General features: G+C 35.1%; 1 protein-coding gene across 1 annotated transcript in view; it reads left to right on the plus strand.

Annotated features, from left to right (window-relative positions):
• LOC115449121 (transcription factor IIIB 90 kDa subunit) overlaps positions 1-21,206 on the plus strand; it is a 55,425-nt gene that overhangs the window by 29,561 nt on the left and 4,658 nt on the right. Inside the window, exons 5-11 of the mRNA XM_030176845.2 lie at positions 8,844-8,993; positions 12,733-12,959; positions 14,502-14,637; positions 15,647-15,805; positions 16,389-16,631; positions 19,182-19,413; positions 20,800-21,017. Of these exons, the coding sequence (XP_030032705.2) occupies positions 8,844-8,993; positions 12,733-12,959; positions 14,502-14,637; positions 15,647-15,805; positions 16,389-16,631; positions 19,182-19,413; positions 20,800-21,017 (1,365 nt within the window). The remainder of the gene's footprint in view (positions 1-8,843; positions 8,994-12,732; positions 12,960-14,501; positions 14,638-15,646; positions 15,806-16,388; positions 16,632-19,181; positions 19,414-20,799; positions 21,018-21,206) is intronic.

Raw genomic sequence — 21,206 nt, forward strand, 5'->3', positions numbered from 1 at the left:
TGCATTACTTCGATACCAGTCACACATTATTACAATATATGAAGTGTACAAAAGTGATTTAGGAGGATCTTTAGCTACCCACCCTAATATGTGCTAGCCTTTGAGACGCGGTATTCGTTCGTTACTAATCGCCGCGCCGGGCAGCACATTTCACACTCCGTTAGATATGCGGCGGTAATTCTCTAGTTCCGTCGGAAAGCGGAATGAGTTGATTTTGCTAGCGTGTCGATTTGGTGAGAGGATTATGTAATTAACGGCACTAAACCGATTATTTGTTTCTCACCACGCGTAACGTGGTTTATGTATGGACTCGTATTTTGTGTGAACATTTTAGTCGATGAAGCGAGTGATGCTTGTGTCCATCGCACTGGCATTGCTTGTGGCACTGTTGATATTTGATGTGTTTATAGTTAACTCATGTCAATATTACAAACTCCTACCCACTCGACATTGGCAAAGTCACTGATAAAACGGTGTAGCGATTTTTTTAAAAGAAGAAGAAGAAGAGTTTATAGTTTTTATTTTATTCGAAACATTTAGAGATTGATCGTAATCTCTCTGTATCAAGTTGATGTTTATAGAAAATCTGCATAAATAATGTTTTTTGGTTTGTTCATAGGACTTAATAAAGAAAACCCACGCATACAATGACGTTTTAAAAATAGACGCGTCATACACTAACAAAATGGCACATAAAAACGGTACACTATTTGCTATATTCACGTACCTGTACATATAATTACAAATTAGCGACAACTCGAAGAAGGAATAAAAAGATGCATCACACATTCGTTAGAAAAGGATATATATACATCGACAGTTACGCAACAACGTTAGTGCCGCACGCTCATTGGCTGTTAAGTCGGGCAATTACCTTACTTTTGTCTTGCCAGTATTGAGCTCGGATAACGTATCTATGTAATAAAAACATCTTAGCACGCATATAACAGTTTAAATACTATCTATCATCAACATTTAAAGTTGAATGTCAAAATGGCCCTGTTTATTTGTTTTACGACAGGTGTTAAACAAAAATGATTTTAACTGTTGAGGTTATAGTTTTTAATTTTACATTTAAATGAGTGCGGAAAAAATTTTAGTTTCGGGAACGTTACACATAATAATAATAATAATAACATTAAATTAAAATAATCTAGTTACTGTAAATACTAACTACTACTATTTTAAAATATGTACTACATCAGGAATTAACTTGGTATAGGAAGTATTTATGTATTTCCAGAGAACATTTTATTTTTTAATAATGTATAATATTATGATAGAAATAAAATTATAACTTTTCTAAATAAATTTTATTGAATCAGTTACATCGTTCAGCGGTCATCAATTCAAGGTTCAAATATGTATTTACATTTTTCCCTGAATGACTAACGGATGAATTTTCCCGCTTTGGACCGATCACCTTGCGCTTAAAATAGATATGTCGGTATCATAATTTGTCTTTGGCAGATTTACATTTGTACAATATGGTTTTTGACCGTGATGATTGAAGTCGGAACGAGTGATTTTTGAGTGCAGGTAAATAATTTTAAGTTACCACATAGAGATAAAGAAGGTGGAGTGGAGTATGTTTCCTATGTTTTGATTCGTGTCCTTATGTGCAAACTGACGGAAAAATTGTGGTCTCCGTTTTCGTAAAATGGTAATCACAATCCTTAATTCTAGTATAAAACAGACGGAAAAGGATATCGTATCGATAACTCGGTCGCTAGGATATGTCATGCTCATACATTTCGTTAGCGTTAACGATTGTTAAAAACCGTATTGGCTACGGTTCTCGGAATGTCTTCGCCCGTTTCTACTGATAATTCAGTTGTTGTCCTATAGTGCGCAAGAATAGTCTGAAAACAACTATTATTTAGGAAATTGTCCTTCTGGTACCATCCTTAAAATCATCATCCCATGGCTAAGTCATTTAAATACAATAATTGTTTTATATTTTTTTTAAGTCTTCAGAGAATATTATGATATTGATACACGTGACACATTCATGAGAATAAAAATAAATTGTATGCAGGTATAATGTACAGTAATGATTAATCACGTACAGCTTCTTACATTTACGCAACCATCAAAATCTAAAACTGGATGATTATAAGTTTTTTTTGTAAGACGTTTGAACGCGCATTATAATTACATTGCTGTAATATTATTTTTTATGGCTGACTTTATTTGGTGTTTGCTAAATGATTATCTGGAACTTGCCGTTTGCAGTAATCGAATTATCTCTTATAAATATGTATCTTTCACAGCGGCATAATCATGTTCATAAGATTTGGCAACATTAAGGACCAAGGTTGAACTTTTATATTGAAAAGGAGTCCATATTTGTGCAGATAGCCTTGCATAAAATGTTTTCTGGCTCAGAAATGCCAACTGAAAACGATTGCTTAAAAACAACTCTCACGGCTCAACTTGTTTTTAACACAATAAGTGCATTATGAAACTGTGTATCCCATGAGTTAAGGCACATGACGCCACGCATATCGAGATTTCATAAAGATTGTTTCTCGTTAAAAAATATTCCACGCTTGGATGATGTTTGACAAACGTTGGTCGGTGTTTCGCAATGCGTTCGCTTGTAATTTGTAATGTGTGATGTTTATGGTTGCCAAGACTTTGCCAATGTATCTAGAATGTATACAATCTTTGATCGATGCCGAGTCACGTGTCTAAGTTACAACAGTTATGTTTAAATTCTGACAAATTGTACACAAAAATGTTCGCTTGCGTTTACTTATATATTTCTTGAATATCTTTGTTCTACAATAAATAATTTTAAAGCCACAGGAACCGTATCGACAGTAGGCAGGCTAATTGACTTATCGACATCTTTTCAAATAATTGAGACTAGGTTCAAGAAATGAAGAAAAATGTTCTAATATCCAAATAAGTATAAAACTCAAAGTCGCAAATAAATGTTACTAAAGCATGCCGACCATCGATATGTTCTACCATCACTACATAGTATAAAACAAAGTCGCTTTCTCTGTCCCTATCTATGTATGCTTAAATCTTTAAAACTACGCAACGGATTTTGATGCGGTTTTTTTGTAATAGATAGAGTGATTCAAGAGGAAGGTTTATATGTATAATAACATCCATTAAATAGTGGAGAAGTATTGCACCCGTGCGAAGCCGGGGCGGGTCGCTAGTTAAGATTAAGTTTCATTTTTTATTTTGGTATCACGCGGCTTCCTATTTCTCACATAGAAGCCTACGCTTAGCAGCCTAGGATGTTTATGTATTATTTATTATATGTGTGAGATAACTATTATTTTCTTCATTTCGTGTGAAAATGATTATGTTAACAAAACAATTATTCGTCACGCGAATGACTCCTATAGTACTAAGAACAATATATTGTGTAAATGCAAGGTTTTTTATCATGCGAGCAGTCTGTATTCTATGCCACATGGTAAGGTCAAGATTACTAACTACCAAATATGTGGTATTCACGCGATAGTACGTTTAATATCTCACGCGATAGTTTTGAAGCACAGGACTTTACACTAACCGTTGAATGATTGACTTTTTTTCTAACCAACTTGAATAATTAAAATAAAAGTATTTGTCGGTTTATGTTTTTTTTTTATTAGTTTTCTCCCAATGTTTAGAAGACTTCATTTCACGGGGGAGGAGGAGGGGGGAGGACTAAGGTTTTGTTCGTCCGAAAAGTCAAAGTTAAAATATTTCTTTTTTTGAAATGAGGTTTGTTTTGCTGTTGACGGTGCGATCTACGCATAATAGAGCTCACAGTGTTTTGAAGTCTGGCAGCCGGTCTTTGATTAAATCGGAATCCAAAAGAAAAAAAACTTCAATAAAGCAGGAAGTTTTTTCCTCCTATATTTTTAATAACCTGTGATGGCTAGACCGGAGTAATAATTAATATTTTTATTCTATATATCAGCTATTATTAAGACGCAGTTGACTTATTACGAAGCTCGATAAACGTATACTCCGGGTTGCAATCTATGCGAGTAGGCCCATCACCAAATCAAATAACATGCCTATTGGATTAGCATTATTAAAGCCGGTGATTTGAAATTAAAAATCGCCGTGTCATGCCGTGATGGCTATTACTGCGACATGACGTGATAATCTGAAGAAACCGTTGCAAAATCTTTATGATTCACTATCAGTACGTGTGGTGGGCGGGTAATCAGGAAGGTGACTTGATTTTGTTTGTTCGATGGTTTATATTTCTTTTCTACCTCATCTAGTTCCATTCTAAGACCGTTGTGACACACTTTTTATTTGCTTGGTTGGATTTCGTTTTATACTTGCAATATAGGCGCTTACTTGACGTCAATCTCCTCTGGGGAATCCCATTTGAGCAAATCATGTTACAATACTTACACAAATTTTCGAAGTAGAGATAGTAGTAAATTACCTGTATGAGAGTTGTTTCACCTAGTTGGCTTAAAACTCATATCATACCCCTAATAATACTACCTACCACCCTGTATAGGCAGAATTAATGTTTTGGAGATTTTATATTTTATCTTATGACATTTGTTTTTTCGACTGGCCCGCCTAAAGTCAAACCTAAATAGAGTCTTCTTCGTTTGGCTTATTACCGATTCCTATCTATTATCCGATCAATGCCAAAGTATTCAAGTACCAAAACTCATATTTCCTATGTTTTATTCATTGTTGGTCTTAAGAATGGAAGTGAGGCCAGTGCCCTTGAGCGTTGACCTTGGGCGCTACACAAAAGCTAACTAGATGGCGGTACGTGTAGCTACACGGTATTGTACAATTACATCCTTGATTATCAAAATATTAGCTATGTCAAAGTTACGTTTGAAAATATTATATACTAGCTTTTGCCCGCAGCTCCGCCCGCGTTATAAAGTTCTTCGGGCTCAAGTTTTCCATTATAAAAGGCATGCTTTATATTTTCCCGGGAACCTTTATTCTTCTCAGGGTCTCAAACTGTCTCCATACTAAATTAAAAATCGCATTTGTATAAACTTATAAAAATATTTCCGCTAAGATAAATGTGTTTAAAAGTTCTTATGCCATATAGTACTGCGAGAACTTGCTAGTCGAAAATCGGCTCTAGTGTGTACTAAACTCTTGTTTTGTGGTCCAAACATGTCCAGGTATCGACTTTAAAACGGAGCCCAAAATAATAATATTCAAAATGGTGGCCAGCAATACCAAATCTAACATATGCTTCTGTCTAGTGACCATTGATTCATAATATCAATATTTGTATTAAAATAATTCAAACATCCACCCACACCTAAATTCCAATTATTCTAATATATCGCAACACCGAAATTTCCTTAGTAACCGAGTGACTGCGAGTGACAAAATATACATAGTTACCTAAAAATATTGTAGTTTGTCAAAACCTTTAGTATGGAAGGGTAAGGCATTTAATATAAATTAGACCAAGTTCAAATCACATGTTAATATTTCTTAATTCTTATTTGTGTTTTCTAATTTTAAATAGAGTGTATATAATATTTTAAAATATTTAATGTTACTTAGTACATAATATACATATCCTAGATGAAATGATGTCGACATCAATTTGTTAGAGCGCCTGACGGCGCGTAACCGCAAATTTTCCTGTTACTATAAGCTGTTGTTTGAGTAGGCGTTTATAAAAATAATTAAATATTTTGTTATATATAACGGTATTCAAAAAAATATAAGCAGTTTGTATTTAAAAATAGAGTATAGAATTATTTCAGAATATATTAACTCAAGTAAATAAGAGAGATATCGTAATGTTAACGATGTAAAATTCTTACCGTTGAGAGATTTTTGGCAGATATTAATTATGATTTCATTCACGGTATCGTGTTTAATAAAAAATACGCAGCTGTGCAAAAGACCATAAGCTAAACTACTTATTTCTTGAAAAATATATACAAAGAATGCTTACATTATTTTTTGCAGGACGCCCAAAGTCGACATAAAGTTGAGTTTTACATATCTTAACCCCTTAACGCGTCGTAATAAGGTCGTAATTGACAATATTAAAATACTATACTAGAGTTCAATATATTATTATAGTCAATGTAGATTCTAGTTAGGTATATTTCTCATTATGTGCATGGAATAGCAAAGATGTTTGTTACTGATAGTGAATACCGAAGACAATGTACGATGTGGTAAACAATACTAAACAAGCATTTGTTTATTTTGTTCAGTGTACAATTTTTAATTGCATTATGTTGACCTTTTTATACAATTTCATAAATAAGAGGTTGTACGAGTACATTCGTACCGTATGTACTCGTACAACCTCTTATTTATCAGTAAATACAGTAAATACAGCATTTTTTTATTACAATTTTATTATTATTATCTGTTATTAGGCACAGAGTTTATTTAATAGATATCCTGCAATTCTCGCTCCCGGTTTCACTTCCTAGCAAAATATTAGTCGAGTTTCTTCTTAAACCTATTCACATTTTCTGCTGCGACTACAACCAACCAACTGAGGGAGGTTGTTCCACGCTCTTATCACTCTGTTCGTTAGAAAATGCACGTGTGGTTTGTTATTGGACAAGGTGAATAGTTTTTTCGTTATGGCCCCTGAGACGAACATTGCTGTGTTAAATAGGTTGTGGAAATTTTGTTTACATTTTAACACTCGCGTGTCTACTTTATATGCATTAAATATTTCCTAGGCTATTTTTTGTGCAATTTTCTGAGATTTGGCGTAGTTTTAACAAGTAGTTATTTATATTATGTGCAATGTGACGTTCTACAAGGTTTTGTGGTAATAAACTGCTGCTAATCGTGCAAAAAGGTTAAATTTCGTTTTAATATGTCTGTTTGTGTTCCGTTTCTTGTCAGATGGTACTATAATTGGTAGGTACAGGTAAAATGTTTACTTAATGTTTTCCTCCAACTGTTATATTAATTTATAAACATATGTGATTTTAAGGTTGTGAAGACAATATGTGAGCAAATCATTGTTTACAATTATAATTTGTAAATAAAAAAATAATAATAATTGATTATTAAAATTTGCACGTATATCGCATAAACAATTAATTGTTATAAATTTGTTACTATCTGAAATGGTTATAGGACAGGACTCCTTTAAATTAATGTAAAATTTTTTTTTTTTTTCTTTTTAATAAGCACGCTATATCTGTTAATTTAATTTGTGTCAATTCAGATTCTTACAAGGATTAACGATCCAAAAGTAACAACAGCATTCGAACATATAATATTTTAGACGTGGTTCTAACACAACCGTGATATTAAAATGGAAGGTCATCACGTATTGTGTGCTCTGTAGGTCAGTAACGCTATAAAAATATTATGGATTAGCATTTTAACCATATTTAAGTATAGTATACTGAGTGATGCTAGCGACTCATGAAAAGCCTTGTCCGTTACAAACGTCCCTATATTACTGGAGCGATTCACAGCGCCATCTGTACTAAGTCAGTGCATTTTCTTAAAAAAAAATGAATATTATTTCCCATGGGAGCAAGTTATCGGGATAAAAAGTATCCTATGTGTTAATCCAAAACATGATGTACCCGTTTGTGAAATCTTATCGAAATCCGTTCAGCTGTCTCTGTGTTTACTTATAACAAACATCTAAACATATTCACCAACTTTAGCATTTATATTATTATAATAAGATAAGATAAGGAATAAAATTATATGAAAATGAATAACTGCAGTTTATTTGAGTTAGGGTGAATTGTTCTGCATAACGCATACAGTAAGTGTTACTTAGTAAACACATTAGATTAGAATTTTCCAGTCTTGCAGCAAAAAAATATATTTACACAATGACTTCTTTAGTCTCTTAATTATCTGTCTACACTTTGGAAATTCAACTAAAATAGCATATTACCGTGACTTACGCTTTGGGAGAAACCACTGCAACCTAAAGATTTGGTGATTTGTCTCTTGACGTCATAATATTAGAATAGCTTTGTTGGTTCTATCGTGGAGATTTCCGGCATTGGTATTAATATTATTATGCCGTCGTGCTATTTTCAACATTATTTTATAAGCGTAAGACTAGTAAATAGGTTAGTTCATTATGGAATCAGCGGTTAATCTCTTCGTGGTTTTTACCAACCTCTTTTATTGTTAATTGTACACAACCCACAGTCTTGTCTACCCTGAAATTAATGTCTTGATGCAATGATTTTTAACCTGGCCTATAGAGGGTTATTTGAAAAACTCCAGCAACTTCCCATAAACCCGCCATAGTGGCCCACGTGAGTGTATCGCGTTCCGGGATTAGCCTGTGTATATCCAGTTCCAACAGACCAGCATAATTGTGTCGACTGCCGAGGGGTAATCATCTCTCGTCAGTTGACATTCTATTGGAGCCCACTCCACTTACCATCAGCTGCAGAGGGGTCACTTTACCGTGCATGAATAAAAAATTAAAGCTTATATTATATAATATAATATGCCTACAGATCGATAGCCCAGTTGGGTGTGGAACGGACTGCGAAGACGAATGTCCGCAGGTTCAAAACCTAAGGGCACACACCTCTGACTTTTCTAAAATCATGTGTGTATTCTTTGTGAATTTATCGTTCGCTTTAACGGTGAAGGAAAACATCGTGAGGAAACCTGCACACCTGAGAAGTTCTCTATAGGAATTTCGAAGGTGTGTGAAGTCTACCAATCCGCACTAGGCCAGCGTGGTGGACTAAGGCCTAATCCCTCTCAGTGGTAGAGGAGGCCCGTGCTCAGCAGTGGGCAAGTATATAATACAGGGCTGATATTATTATTATGCCTACAGATATATACAAGAAACAGCCTATTTGCTCACGATTCTGTCACTGTATGCTAAAAATCCTTTTTATTTACAGATCCATGTCTCTACATTCTACGTTTCGCATCTCAGCTGCAATTCGATGAGAAACAGCACGACGTCACAATGACAGCGCTCAGACTGGTGCAGAGAATGAAGAGGGACTCCATTCACTCAGGTCGACGACCCTCGGGGATTTGTGGGGCTGGTGAGGATTGATCTGTTTGAATATTATCACCCTGAAAATAGTTTTAATAAGATAATTTTATTTTTTATTAAAGGATCTCTTCTTTAGCCTAACAATGCTACTAATTGTACTACTGTTTGCTGCAAAATCTATAGGTTAGCTACGTTAGGGTTCATGTCCTCGCCGGTGAGGATCGCGATGCGTTATCCTTTTATTTCCCCCTACCTGCCAGCCCGAGCTGGTTACTTCGGTTTTTATCCTGTATTCTGTTATTGTTATTCTGATTTTACGTAATTTTAATTGCTATTTAGATATAATAATAATTATTCTTATACATTGTTTTGACGTATCATAAGTGCAAGTTTGTTCGCCTACGTGATAAATAAAGTGTTTTAACTTATTTAATTTTATAAACCAGATATGATGTCGACTACTTTAGGAATCGCCTTTTGACATTGTCCAAAATTGTACAAGTCGGGTCCTTTGAATGTCTATTTGTGCATACCGGAAGGCGGTTTGTTAGAACATAATAATATTATTATAAAGACATTTACTTCCTAGCATAATTACCTGGGTGGCCTTCGTAATTCACCAATAAATTATAATAGTGCACCTAATAATAATAACATTACGTGTCTATTTATAGCAAAAATATATTTTTATCTAGAAAATTTCGTCTAAATTATATAACATGTTAGAAAATTTATTAAGAAATTATTGGAAATAGCGAAATAATATAAAGAATAATAAAATTATTTTAATGTCATTGCATAATTAAATATATTATGCTGTATTATGCACACTATATTTGAATAAAAATAAACAATATAAATTTGTATTAAAAAAAAGCTTTAAAAATTCAAATTAACAAATCACGACCAGACTAAGACATAAAATAACTTATAATAGAAAAAATATATGAAATAAGAAAATGGATTCATACGATATTGTTTTTTCTTTTTATTGATATTAATTAGATTAGAAGCTATTTCAAGCACCGTTTAAAACAATAATTTATAACAGGTATTATTTTTGACTTGAGATGGCGCCAGAGCACATTGAAAGTACTCTTCATTTTTCTAACGTTAGCTACCTACTATACATTTCCTATGACATTATACGGCACGGGTGTAGCTAGTGCGGGGGGGGGGGATCTATATGCGGTGCCCACACTAAAAAAACTTGTGTTTACAAGGCCTCGCGTGTGCAGACCTTTCGTTGATCTTAGCCACCTTTTTTACTTCTTCCGTCAGCTGCCCTCCACTAGTGAAAATCCGTAGCTACACATAGGTATCCTAAAGTTTTTTATGACTAAACATAAACACTTTAAGAATATTATGTCGAAATCTGTTCCGTAGAGGTTGTACGGAATACTAAATTATAGCTTTATAGTAGAAGTAACATTTAGTAAGATTTAGAAGTCTCATAAAAACAATATAAATGCATAGTGGGCATGCCGTATGACGCATTATTTAAAAAATATTTGCATACATTTGACTTTATTTAAAAGGTATACGTCAGAGCATTCAGTATTGACTAACTTGCGTAGATTAGAACGTGCATTGTTCTCGTTAAACGTAGGTGACTAGAATAAGTAATACAGGATTTTATACAAATGTATGACTAGAGTAGGTCGCTCACCTAGTGGTAAGCGCCAGGACTGACCACGAGGCATGGACAGTTTAGCATTACCCAGCAATGGCGAAGGATCCATATATTTCGATTACTACCGGCTTCACTTTTAAGATTTATGTAAAATTGTATCATTACAACGATTTGCAGACCCCATTTATGCATTAGTATCTATATTATGTTGTTACGGTTTCTCTTTCGTTTGATCTGGAAATCGTTCTAATGATAATTAGATTTGACATAAATTACGAAAGGGAAGCCGATAGGAATCGGTTTAAATTGAACCTTCACCACTGTTACCCAGAATTTAAATATAAAATACTACATGATACTGTATAGCAGCAGAGAGACATAGTGATGGTATCGACCTCGACAAGTCTCGATTGAGACCTAAAACCAAGCATCAGACCCACTATCCTAAACATCAACGTCTAACCGTTAATATACAGTCGACGTAAGAAATTAAGAATAATTTCAACGTCTCCGACTAACCTATCAATAACAGCACTCAAATGGTTGAGTTCAAGTAAAGTTTAGGCAATACGGAAGCGAATAACCGCGTACGGCTTCAAGGAAGCGTTCGTGCACGTTTGTTTAATGTGTATTTTGTACGTGGCAGTTTTCCCACAAGGTCCATTAAAGAGCGACTGACGATTGAAGTTTCATTGACGGTGAATATCCGACTGTTACTGATATAAGGAAAAATAGTGTTTATTTAATAAAGTATATAACAATTACACTCTTTATTTTTCTGTATGACGTGAGGCAAATAAGTTCAGGGGTCCTATTCCGTTGACGGATAAATCCGTCCTTTAGCAATTACGGGCAATCTAAACGAAGGAGAATTTTGACAGTCGTATAAGTAAAGTAGTCAAAAAATCCCTGTTCTTCCTGTTGTTTCCTGTCCGTCGAATAAATCGGCCGATATTGCATAAAGTAGAAACTTTTACTTAGCTGTAAACATAGCCAATACAGTGATAAAAATATGTCAAAATTGCAAAGTATTTCATGCACTACAATTATTTGATGGTTCAATATCAACCTTAAATAACCAATTTTTATATTTAACCGTAAACAAATGACTAGTAAGACGATGTCGTTTGATTTTGATGTTTCCCACATTCCAAGCACACGACAATGCAATTTCTATTCCATACCTAATATTTTCATAAGTTAAATCAACATGGTTTGGTCGATTCGAGAAAACTCGACTTAGTAATAATATTAGATCAAATACATTTTTTTGTCCTAAACGTTTGGCAATATTGAAAATTTTGAATTTTAGTGGCCTCCATTCAATCGATATTAATATGCATAATATTACGTGAAAAATTATTAAGGAAACGAACTAAACCAGTTCTCAAAATATGGTTTAATAATTGGTCATAATTAAATACTACAAATCCGTACACTCCGTGTGCAGAAAAAAGAAGGAAGTGCGGGACATTATATAGAGTCTAGACTCAACACAAATACTAGATTTATTCGCAGCTCTGTTGCGAAGAACTTCTTGTCCGGATTAACGCTTTTTTGAGATAAAAAGAAAAATAACCCATCTAGGTAATCCAGAAATTATAAAAACCATTTTATTCCGTACTAGTTTATCTTATTTGTTGTTATTCTTAGTGCCTTCGCTATAATCAAAAGTATTAAAAACTTCAAACGCTTGTACCACATTAACATCAATCAAAATATTCTTTTATATTGATGGAATTTATTTTAGTGAAGAAACACTATTGTTTATACAGACATAAAAGTTTAAAGACTATTTGAAATTTTAAATTGTTCCGTTACCTTTATAGCTGACTACAAAAATAGAAGTAGTTATTATAAATACCAAATATTATGAGTAAATTTATCAAAAACTATTTTTTTTGGTTGTTCTATAGGTATATTGTATAAGTATTTGTGCATTTGTACTATCTATACTTCTATAGTAGTAGTATTAAGCTGAAAAGTTGCTAATCTCTGGAAGTACTAAATTTGAAATTCTTCTCACGAATAGGAAGCCAAATTATTTCTGAGTGCTGTGTGCTACTTTTTATCCAGGGAAAATATTTATGCCCGAAAATTCTCACACGGGCGGAACTGCAGACAAAAGCTATTCATATTATATTTTCCTTTCCAGCACTACTTATAGCAGCTCGTTTACACGACTTCTCCCGAACCACTTCGGATATAGTCCGAATAGTGAAAATCCACGAGTGTACGTTGCGCAAGCGCCTGTTCGAATTCGGTGAAACACCTTCGAGTGCCCTCACGCTTGAGGAGTTCATGACTGTGGATCTTGAAGAGGATCAGGACCCACCTGCATTCCGAGCGGCGAGAAAACGAGATAAGGAGCGATTGCAAAGGGTAAGCAGGATAATAGATATATATAGTTTGCAATATGTTAGACATAAATAACATTTCTATCGCATTTTTTTTTACAGATTTATAAAAAGGTTGCTCAATTCATCGCAAGGAATGTAAGATTTTTTAGAAAAAATAAAGTTTGAACTACCATATTTGAACCATTAGATTCAAGCAAATCAGATTCGACAACTTAGTCCTCTGTGTTAACTTGAACAACACCCGCTATCCGCTGACTTATTTTTAAAAGACTTCGAGAGCAATTAAGATAAATCTAGGCAAAAAACTTTCAAAAGTTCTACGACTTAGAAAGTATTTTATGCTGATTTAGCCCCACCTCAGTGAAATGTGAATTGAATATGGAAATATATTATTTAATATTTAAGATGGCCATGAGAATTCATTAGTTTCGTGAACATTCCATATTTAAAATAATTGATATACAAGTAATATATTAATTAACAGAACGCTAATTTGGTTTTAAATAAAAAAATCCAAAGGAATTTCAACCTTACGATATTAAGTTGAGAAAAATAATATTTTAGGTTATCAAATATGGAAACTAGAAAGAAAATATCGACGGTTCCTACGTAAAGTATCGAATCTGCAAAGTTGCATTTTGTAGATTCGATACTATACGTAGGGACCGTCGATATATTATTTTTTATGCTATGTGTCCTTAAGACCAAATTTCATCAAGTTTTTATTCATATGTTAATATGAGTTCAAGGTACCTCTGTTTTTCTTCGAAGTTTTTGCCTACATGTGAATTATCTTGTAGGATTCGCCCAATACATCCAAATATGACTTGTTTTCCGGTGACGTTTAATTTTAGATTTTGTATAAACACGGAAACCTGTTTTACTAAAACTCGTTTAAAAATGCATGCATATTTATGTTTATAGTTTAACAATAATTTTGTAGGCACGCTTTAAACATTGATGTTTATAGTCTAGTGGGTTAGTAATAAGCAATTACAAATATATATTTTTTATTTCGTTTTCTCTTATATCCATCCCATGGTTGTTTGTAATAGATTACCTTGAGCGATAAGACCGCCATTCATACTTTTTTCTCTTTTCTTGTACTATTATTTTTGTCTCTGGTGTATAAATAAAATAAATAAATATGTTAAAAATTCCTAGTGTATTGGAAAAATTATATACTATCAAATTATTATGTTTTCTGAGAGGTTTGTGCACACGTATCGGAATTACTTTCTTTTTTGTTTTGCAAGTAAATAAAGAATTGCTCTAAACTAAATAGAAAACGAAATGTCATTCTTTTTGTACATTGCATAAGGCATAAATCATAATCTGGAAAATGCGATTATAATCAAACGAAATGTAATTCTTTTGTACATTGCATAAGGCATAAAGCATAATCTGGAAAATGCGATTATAATCAAACGAAATGTAATTCTTTTGTACATTGCATAAGGCATAAAGCATAATCTGGAAAATGCGATTATAATCTATTTTGTGTGTAATAAATAAAATTTTAATAATAATGCTTTTAATTGTACCGCTTTAATATCATTTGTAGTTAATGGAAGAGGAGGATGGGGAGAAAGAACTAACCGAGCTACAGAAAGAGATAGACGCACAGTTAGAGAAGGACAGCTCTAGGAAGAAGAAAGTCGTGAGCAGCATAGTGGGCACACCCGCCTCGTTGATCTTGGGTATGTTTTACACACCTATTTACTTATTTTTGCAGGAGGGGGTACGAACCAGTTAGTGCGTCACTTGATGGTAATTCATTACCATCTTTTGGCAATCTTCATGGACGTAGGCACATTTTTGTGCTAACGATGTTAGGAGATATGTTTTCCATGTTATTTTATGTCTTAATATCATGAGAATGTGGTGAAATAAAAGAACGTTACGATTTTTTTGCAACTCTTTTTTTAATTTTTGCGCTTCAAAATGAAGCAATGGATACCACACAATTTCACAGGAGAGGACAAGAGGGGGGGGGGCATTTAGTTTTAATTTAATTGATATTTGCCTATAAGTTTATATTTCTTGAACTTTTTAGCATATTCGCTATATAACTGCGTTTACTATCAATCAGATATTGTGAAGTCACTTATATAAGGTTTTCTTTCATTTATTAGGAATATCAAACAATAATACATTATATATTTTTACACTTATTTAGAGATAGTTAAAGGTAAGTACCTTTAACGCGTTATGGGAAGTCCCATAACGCTATCCACAGATTACTGATAAATAGTGTCTACAGCAGTGACGTGATAAGTAAAATAACATTGCTTTTATGTTGAAAATGATTTTTTTACAAAGAAAACAAATTAAAGCAATACATAAAATTAAATAAATTATGGCAATGTTTATAGATATATAAAGAGTTTGTCGGCAGTGCGTGGACGTATTTCCCGAATAATATGTTTTTCCCTGATACAGTTGGGCAATAGGTCATTTAGGTTGAATGTTCAATTAATACATCACTTTCCTTTGATACTATTGTGAACATGTGCTCACGCCTTTTTTATAATTAAACATTTTTTTATATTATATCCATTTTTATATACATTTGCATATATAATAATCTTACACTAATATTTTGGACAAGAAAGTAAAGACCTATGGGTGCTTATTAAAAAAATACATTAGATGTATATTCCGTGAATGGAAGCCAATTCAAGCGAACCCGCATTAAACTGTTTACAGACGAGACTAGAACAGAAGACTCGGACGCGACCAGATTCGCTGCAGAGGACACCTTGAATCTCATTGGAGAGCTGGCAAACGATGTTCAGCCTAAAGACGCTGACCCTAAGGATGAAAATATGCAAAAAGCTGACAAACTGAAGCTCGAGAAGGGACTCGGTATGTTGCTATGGAATTTAGAACTCTAAATGAAGCGGGCCAATAATTGGCCTGCCGTATTTTCTATATAGGTCATTTCATATAGGAAAATAATGAATTTCCAGAGTCGATATGTATTTAGAAAAGGTTACATCTAAATGCTGTTCAAAGATTTAATGGACTTCACACCTTATCAATTTTGAATTTGTACCACCGATGGTCGTAGGTCTCTCATACGTGAGAGTCTGCCTGGGTAGGTGCCACTGCAATGGCTTTTTCTGACGCCAAGCAGCAGTGCATAGTCACTTTTGTGTTCCGGTTCAAAGGACATTGTAGCCAGTATAACTACTGGACATAATAAGACTGAACATCTTGTCTCAGGATGGCGAGCGCAGTGGAATACCAAACAGTACTTTGTAAATCAAGGTGGAAGGTGATTCTACTGTTTGTGGGCGGTCGTATCGCTTACCATCAGGCGAACAGCAAGCTCTCGTCTCGTCAAGCGTCTCTTCAATACAATAAAAAAATCCACATATTTGTATTTTCTATAATGTTTATAGTGTACTATAAAATTGTAAATAAATATATATTTTTTTCCATACAGGCCCGGAGCTAGCTGTGATCGGTCTCGGCCAATCAGAAAAACAAGAAGACAAGTCGACGGACAAGTTCGTGAAGCCGGAACCGAAGCACCAGGCCATCAAGGACCTGCACAACGCCGAGGAGCTGGTGCTCAGCGAGAAGGACGAAGACTACGTGGACTCGCTCATAATGACTGATGAGGAGGCGAGTCACAAGACTCGGATGTGGAACAAGATCAACGCGACGTATCTGAAGGAGCAGAAGAGTTAGTATCAACCTTGTTTGCAACGCTTTATGGTTGAAATTAATAAACCATCTGCTTTGCTGAAAATTGATGATAAAAATAAATTGGAGTAACGAAATAAAAAAACAATCGTCGCTATCTTCAGATTGATTCAAATATTAAAATAATCAAAATAATCCATTTGCATGTCAAACAAATTTACTCTGATAGATACATAAATATTCCATCCATTATTGCAAACGATTTTATATATCACCTCCACCTATACTTTGGCCGAAGCTTGAAACGGAGTCTAAAAACTACGTATTTAATGAAACCTTACATGTGCCGGATTCCGGAATAATCTATCTATACTTATAATAAATCTGTAGAGAGGTCAATTCTGTACATGAAATATATTTCCAAAATAACTATCAGGGGGTGATTAGGGATCGATACTGATGCCAAAAATGCAATTTGTAAAATTTTTGTCTGTCTGTCTGTCTGTCTGTATAACCGTTATAGAAACAAAAACTACTCGACGGATTTTAACGAAACTTGGTACAATTATTTTTCATACTCCTGTGCTGGTTATAGTATACTTTTCATCACGCTACAATTAATAGGAGCAGAGCAGTGAAGGGAAATGTTGGGAAAACGGGAGAAGTTACTCCATTTTTAAGCTTCCATCGCGTGTGCAACCTTAATGGTTAAAGCTACACAGAAATCATGTATGACGGAAATGTTCTCCTTAAAATTATGTAAAAATATCCCACGACAGCATATGTCTATCTTTTATGGTTGACTCACAATGACACGTGTAACTCCCGATAGCTTAGCAGTTCGAAGCTTTCTCATTATATTTGTTTACTAATCTTAGGAACTATCGGTCCAAACTGAATTTTTTTTTTGCGTTGGATAGCCCTTTATTTTTGGATTGCTATAGGCTATATATCATCACGCTATACCCAATAGGAGCGGAGCAGCAATGGCTAATCTCTGGAACTACCGGTCCAAACTGAAAAATTATTTTTGCGTTGGATAGCCCTTTGTTCGTGGAGTGCTCTAAGTTATATATCATCACGCTATGACCAATAGGAGCGGAGCAGTAATGGCTAATCTTAGGAACTACCAGTTTGAACTGAAAAATTCGTTTTGTGTTGGATAGCCCTTTATTTGTGGGGTGCTATAGGCTGTATATCATCACGCTATGACCAATAGGAGCGGAGCAGTAATGAAACATGTTACAAATACGGGGACAATATATTAGTTTTGAGAGCTTCCGTTGCGTGCGCTGCGTAAACGGTTAAAGTTATGCAACAATGATGTATGTCGGGATTATTCCTCTTAAAAAGTTCTAAAAAATATATTATAAAAACAAAGTCCCCCGCTGCATCCGTTTGCCTGAACGTCTTAAACTCAAAAACTACCCAACGTATTAAGATAAAATTTGGTATGGAGACAGTTTGAAACCCTGGGAAGAACATAGGCTCCCGGGAAACTACTACTTTTATAATGGAAAACTTTAGCCTGAAAAACTTTATAACGCGGGCGGAGCCGCGGGCAAAAGCTAGTATTTAATAAATTAGCTTTTAAAAATTATGGGGCTACATTTCTTACGTAATATGGGCCTAATGTCTTATCTCCGAACAAATTTATTAAAAATAAATCGAATTAGTAATCAAATATGTAAATTTTTATAGGCCTACAAATTAAAAATGCACATAAATTAATTATTTTTGTATCTCACTTAGATTTGATTTTACATACGAACTTCCTGCTTTGACAAGTTGTTGCCTCCTGGATAAAACTTTATGTACCCTGTAGTCGATAGTAAGTATAAATAAAGTACTAATCATTAACGTATTCAGCCAAAATGTCGCGTGAATACCGACTTACATTATTAAAAGTGTAATTATCATCAACATTCTAGACCTGAAAGTGATTCACTATGTATACCTTCTTTACCCTATCTATCGAAACGGTTGTGGTACCGTTTGTAACTAACTTCAGGCCAATTTAAAATGACGTACAACGTCTGCCACTGGCACGCGATTAAAACGCAACATCATGTTTAATTTTTCATCGTACGATAATATTCCAATATTAAACGAGTTTTAAATAATAAAGTGCTGCTGCTGCTGTAATGGTATCATATGTTTTATATACGCCCGGATAGCGACCACCGTACACAAGGTGTTAGAACCCGCCAGTAGCCCACGTGAGTGTCGCGTTCTGGGATCAGCCTGTGTATATCGAGTTCCAACAGGCTGGTATAATTGTGTCGACTGTCGAGGAGCAATCGTCTCTTGTAACTCGACATTCTATTGGACCCCACTCCACTACCATCAAGTGTAATGGGGCCACTTAACCGAGCACGTACAAAAAAAAAATTGCAGAAGTCGAATTCCGCAAAATAATTTTAACGCGTACTCACACGCACACTTGCACGACTTACAACAGTCATATGTTTAAAGAATTTTTGAAATATTGCCCATAGGGTAAACGCAGCTGAAAGTTCTTGCGTAATATATATTGCTGCAAGAACTTGCTCGTCTAAACTTTGCATAACATCACATTTATCTATTACAGTTAAAGAGGAGCTAAGAGCCAAAGAAAGGGAAGAGAACAAAGATAAAAAACGTAAAGTTCGCGGCAACTATAAGAAAAAAGTGCACGTGAGTAACGCGGCGACGGCGGGGGAGGCTATAGAGAAGATGCTGGCCGGCAAGAGGATGAGCACCAAGATCAACTACGATATACTGAAGAGTCTAGATACGCCGGGAGGTGTTGCCGCGTCCAAGGAACCTGCGCCTGCGCCTGAGTATGTCATATTTTGAAACACGCTGGCATAAGTGTGTCGACTGGCGAGGGGCAGTCATCTCTCGTCAATCGACACCCTAGACTCTAATTTACTTATCATCGGGTGCAATAGGTTAATTTCCTCTCGTCCGTGTAAAAAATAAAATAGTAGAGACCCATTCCCAGTAGTGGGTGAATATACATAATCTATAAGTACTATTATATAAAGCTGAAGAGTTTGTTTGTTTGAACGCGCTAATCTCAGGAACTACCGGTTCGAACTGAAAAATTATTTTTGTGTTGCATAGCCCTTTGTTCGTGGAGTGCTATAGGCTATATATCGTCACGCTATGACCAATAGGAGCGGAGCAGTAAAGAAACATGTTGCAAAAACGGGGAAAATTTATTAGTTTTGAGAGCTTCTGTTGCGTGCGCTGCATAAACGGTTAAAGTTATGCAACAATAATGTATGACGGGATTGTTCCTCTTAAAAAGTTCTACAAAAATATACAATAAAAAAAGTCCCCCGCTGCATCGGTCTGCCTGAACGTGTTAAACTCAAAAACTACCCAACGTATTAGGATAAAATTTGGTATGGAGATAGTTTGTGACCCTGGGAAGAACATAGGCGACCGGGAAAATATATAGCGTGATTTTTATAACGGAAAACTTTAGCCCGAAAAACTTTATAACTCGAGCGGAGCCGCGGGCAAAAGCTAGTTATATATAGGTAGAGTTGGAGTTATATCAGTAGTAGACTAACTTGTCGCAATGACGGGACGAGATATTTTGCGACTAGAGCGGCATCGCTACACATTGTGCAAAATGACACTACCTTCATGTGTTTCGTTATTTTTCACCTGTAAGTGCTTCCACTTTTCGATGGCTCCTAAGTAAACTATCGTATCTGAAAAAATAGCGATATTTCCTTTTTTACAGTTTCGTTATGTAGCTACTTTTTACTACAAAAACCCATTAAAAATAGTTAGTAAATGATTGTTAATGAAGTGTTTTTTCGTTTATTAACTTTTGAATTAAGTGGGTTTTGGTAGTAAACAGTACCTAGATAACGAAACGCTAAAATGTGCATGTCACAATTTTTCCAGATACGTTAGTTTACTTAGGAGCCATCGTTTTGTTGAAGTTTGTGTATATGACGATGAATACGCCTATCGACAATATGACTAACTAGCATATTATTGGAATTATAATTTACAAGGTATTAATAATGGGTTAAATTTACTATGTTATTATCTCGCTCACTTACTGTTTTGTTTCTTAACTTGAGACGTAGCTCGTCCATATTAAGTCAAACATAACATATTTATGGTGAGTATGTGCGGATACGCGTTCCAACATTATCATCACATCGGTCCCGTATTAATAAGCAATGGTAAATCTCTCGCAGGCCCAAGTCGACACCGGTGGTGTCGCTAGCGACTCCGACGGCGTCAGCAGCGGCGGTGGTCGCGTCGCCCGCGCCGCCCACGACGCCCGTGCCGCGCAAGCGCAAGAAGAAGGCGCCCGCGACCGCCGCGACCGCCACACCCGCCACGACCGCCACGACCGCCACGACCGCCACGACCGCCACGACCGCCACGCCCGCCACACCCGCCACCCCTGCAGGTAGCTCGCTTGTTTGGTCACTACGGGGTATTCGTTGATCGAAAATTAAATATATTACCATGTTCTATAAGGCGTTAAATTCATCTCGTATAACTAAAATCTATTTTAAATACCCAGTCACAATCCTTAAACCACAATTGTGTGCAAATATTGAGTAGTTTCAGCTTTAATGAGAAACTTATAAAACCG

Source organism: Manduca sexta, chromosome 13 (genome assembly GCF_014839805.1).
Source record: "Manduca sexta isolate Smith_Timp_Sample1 chromosome 13, JHU_Msex_v1.0, whole genome shotgun sequence".
Taxonomy (NCBI): Eukaryota; Metazoa; Arthropoda; class Insecta; order Lepidoptera; family Sphingidae; genus Manduca; species Manduca sexta.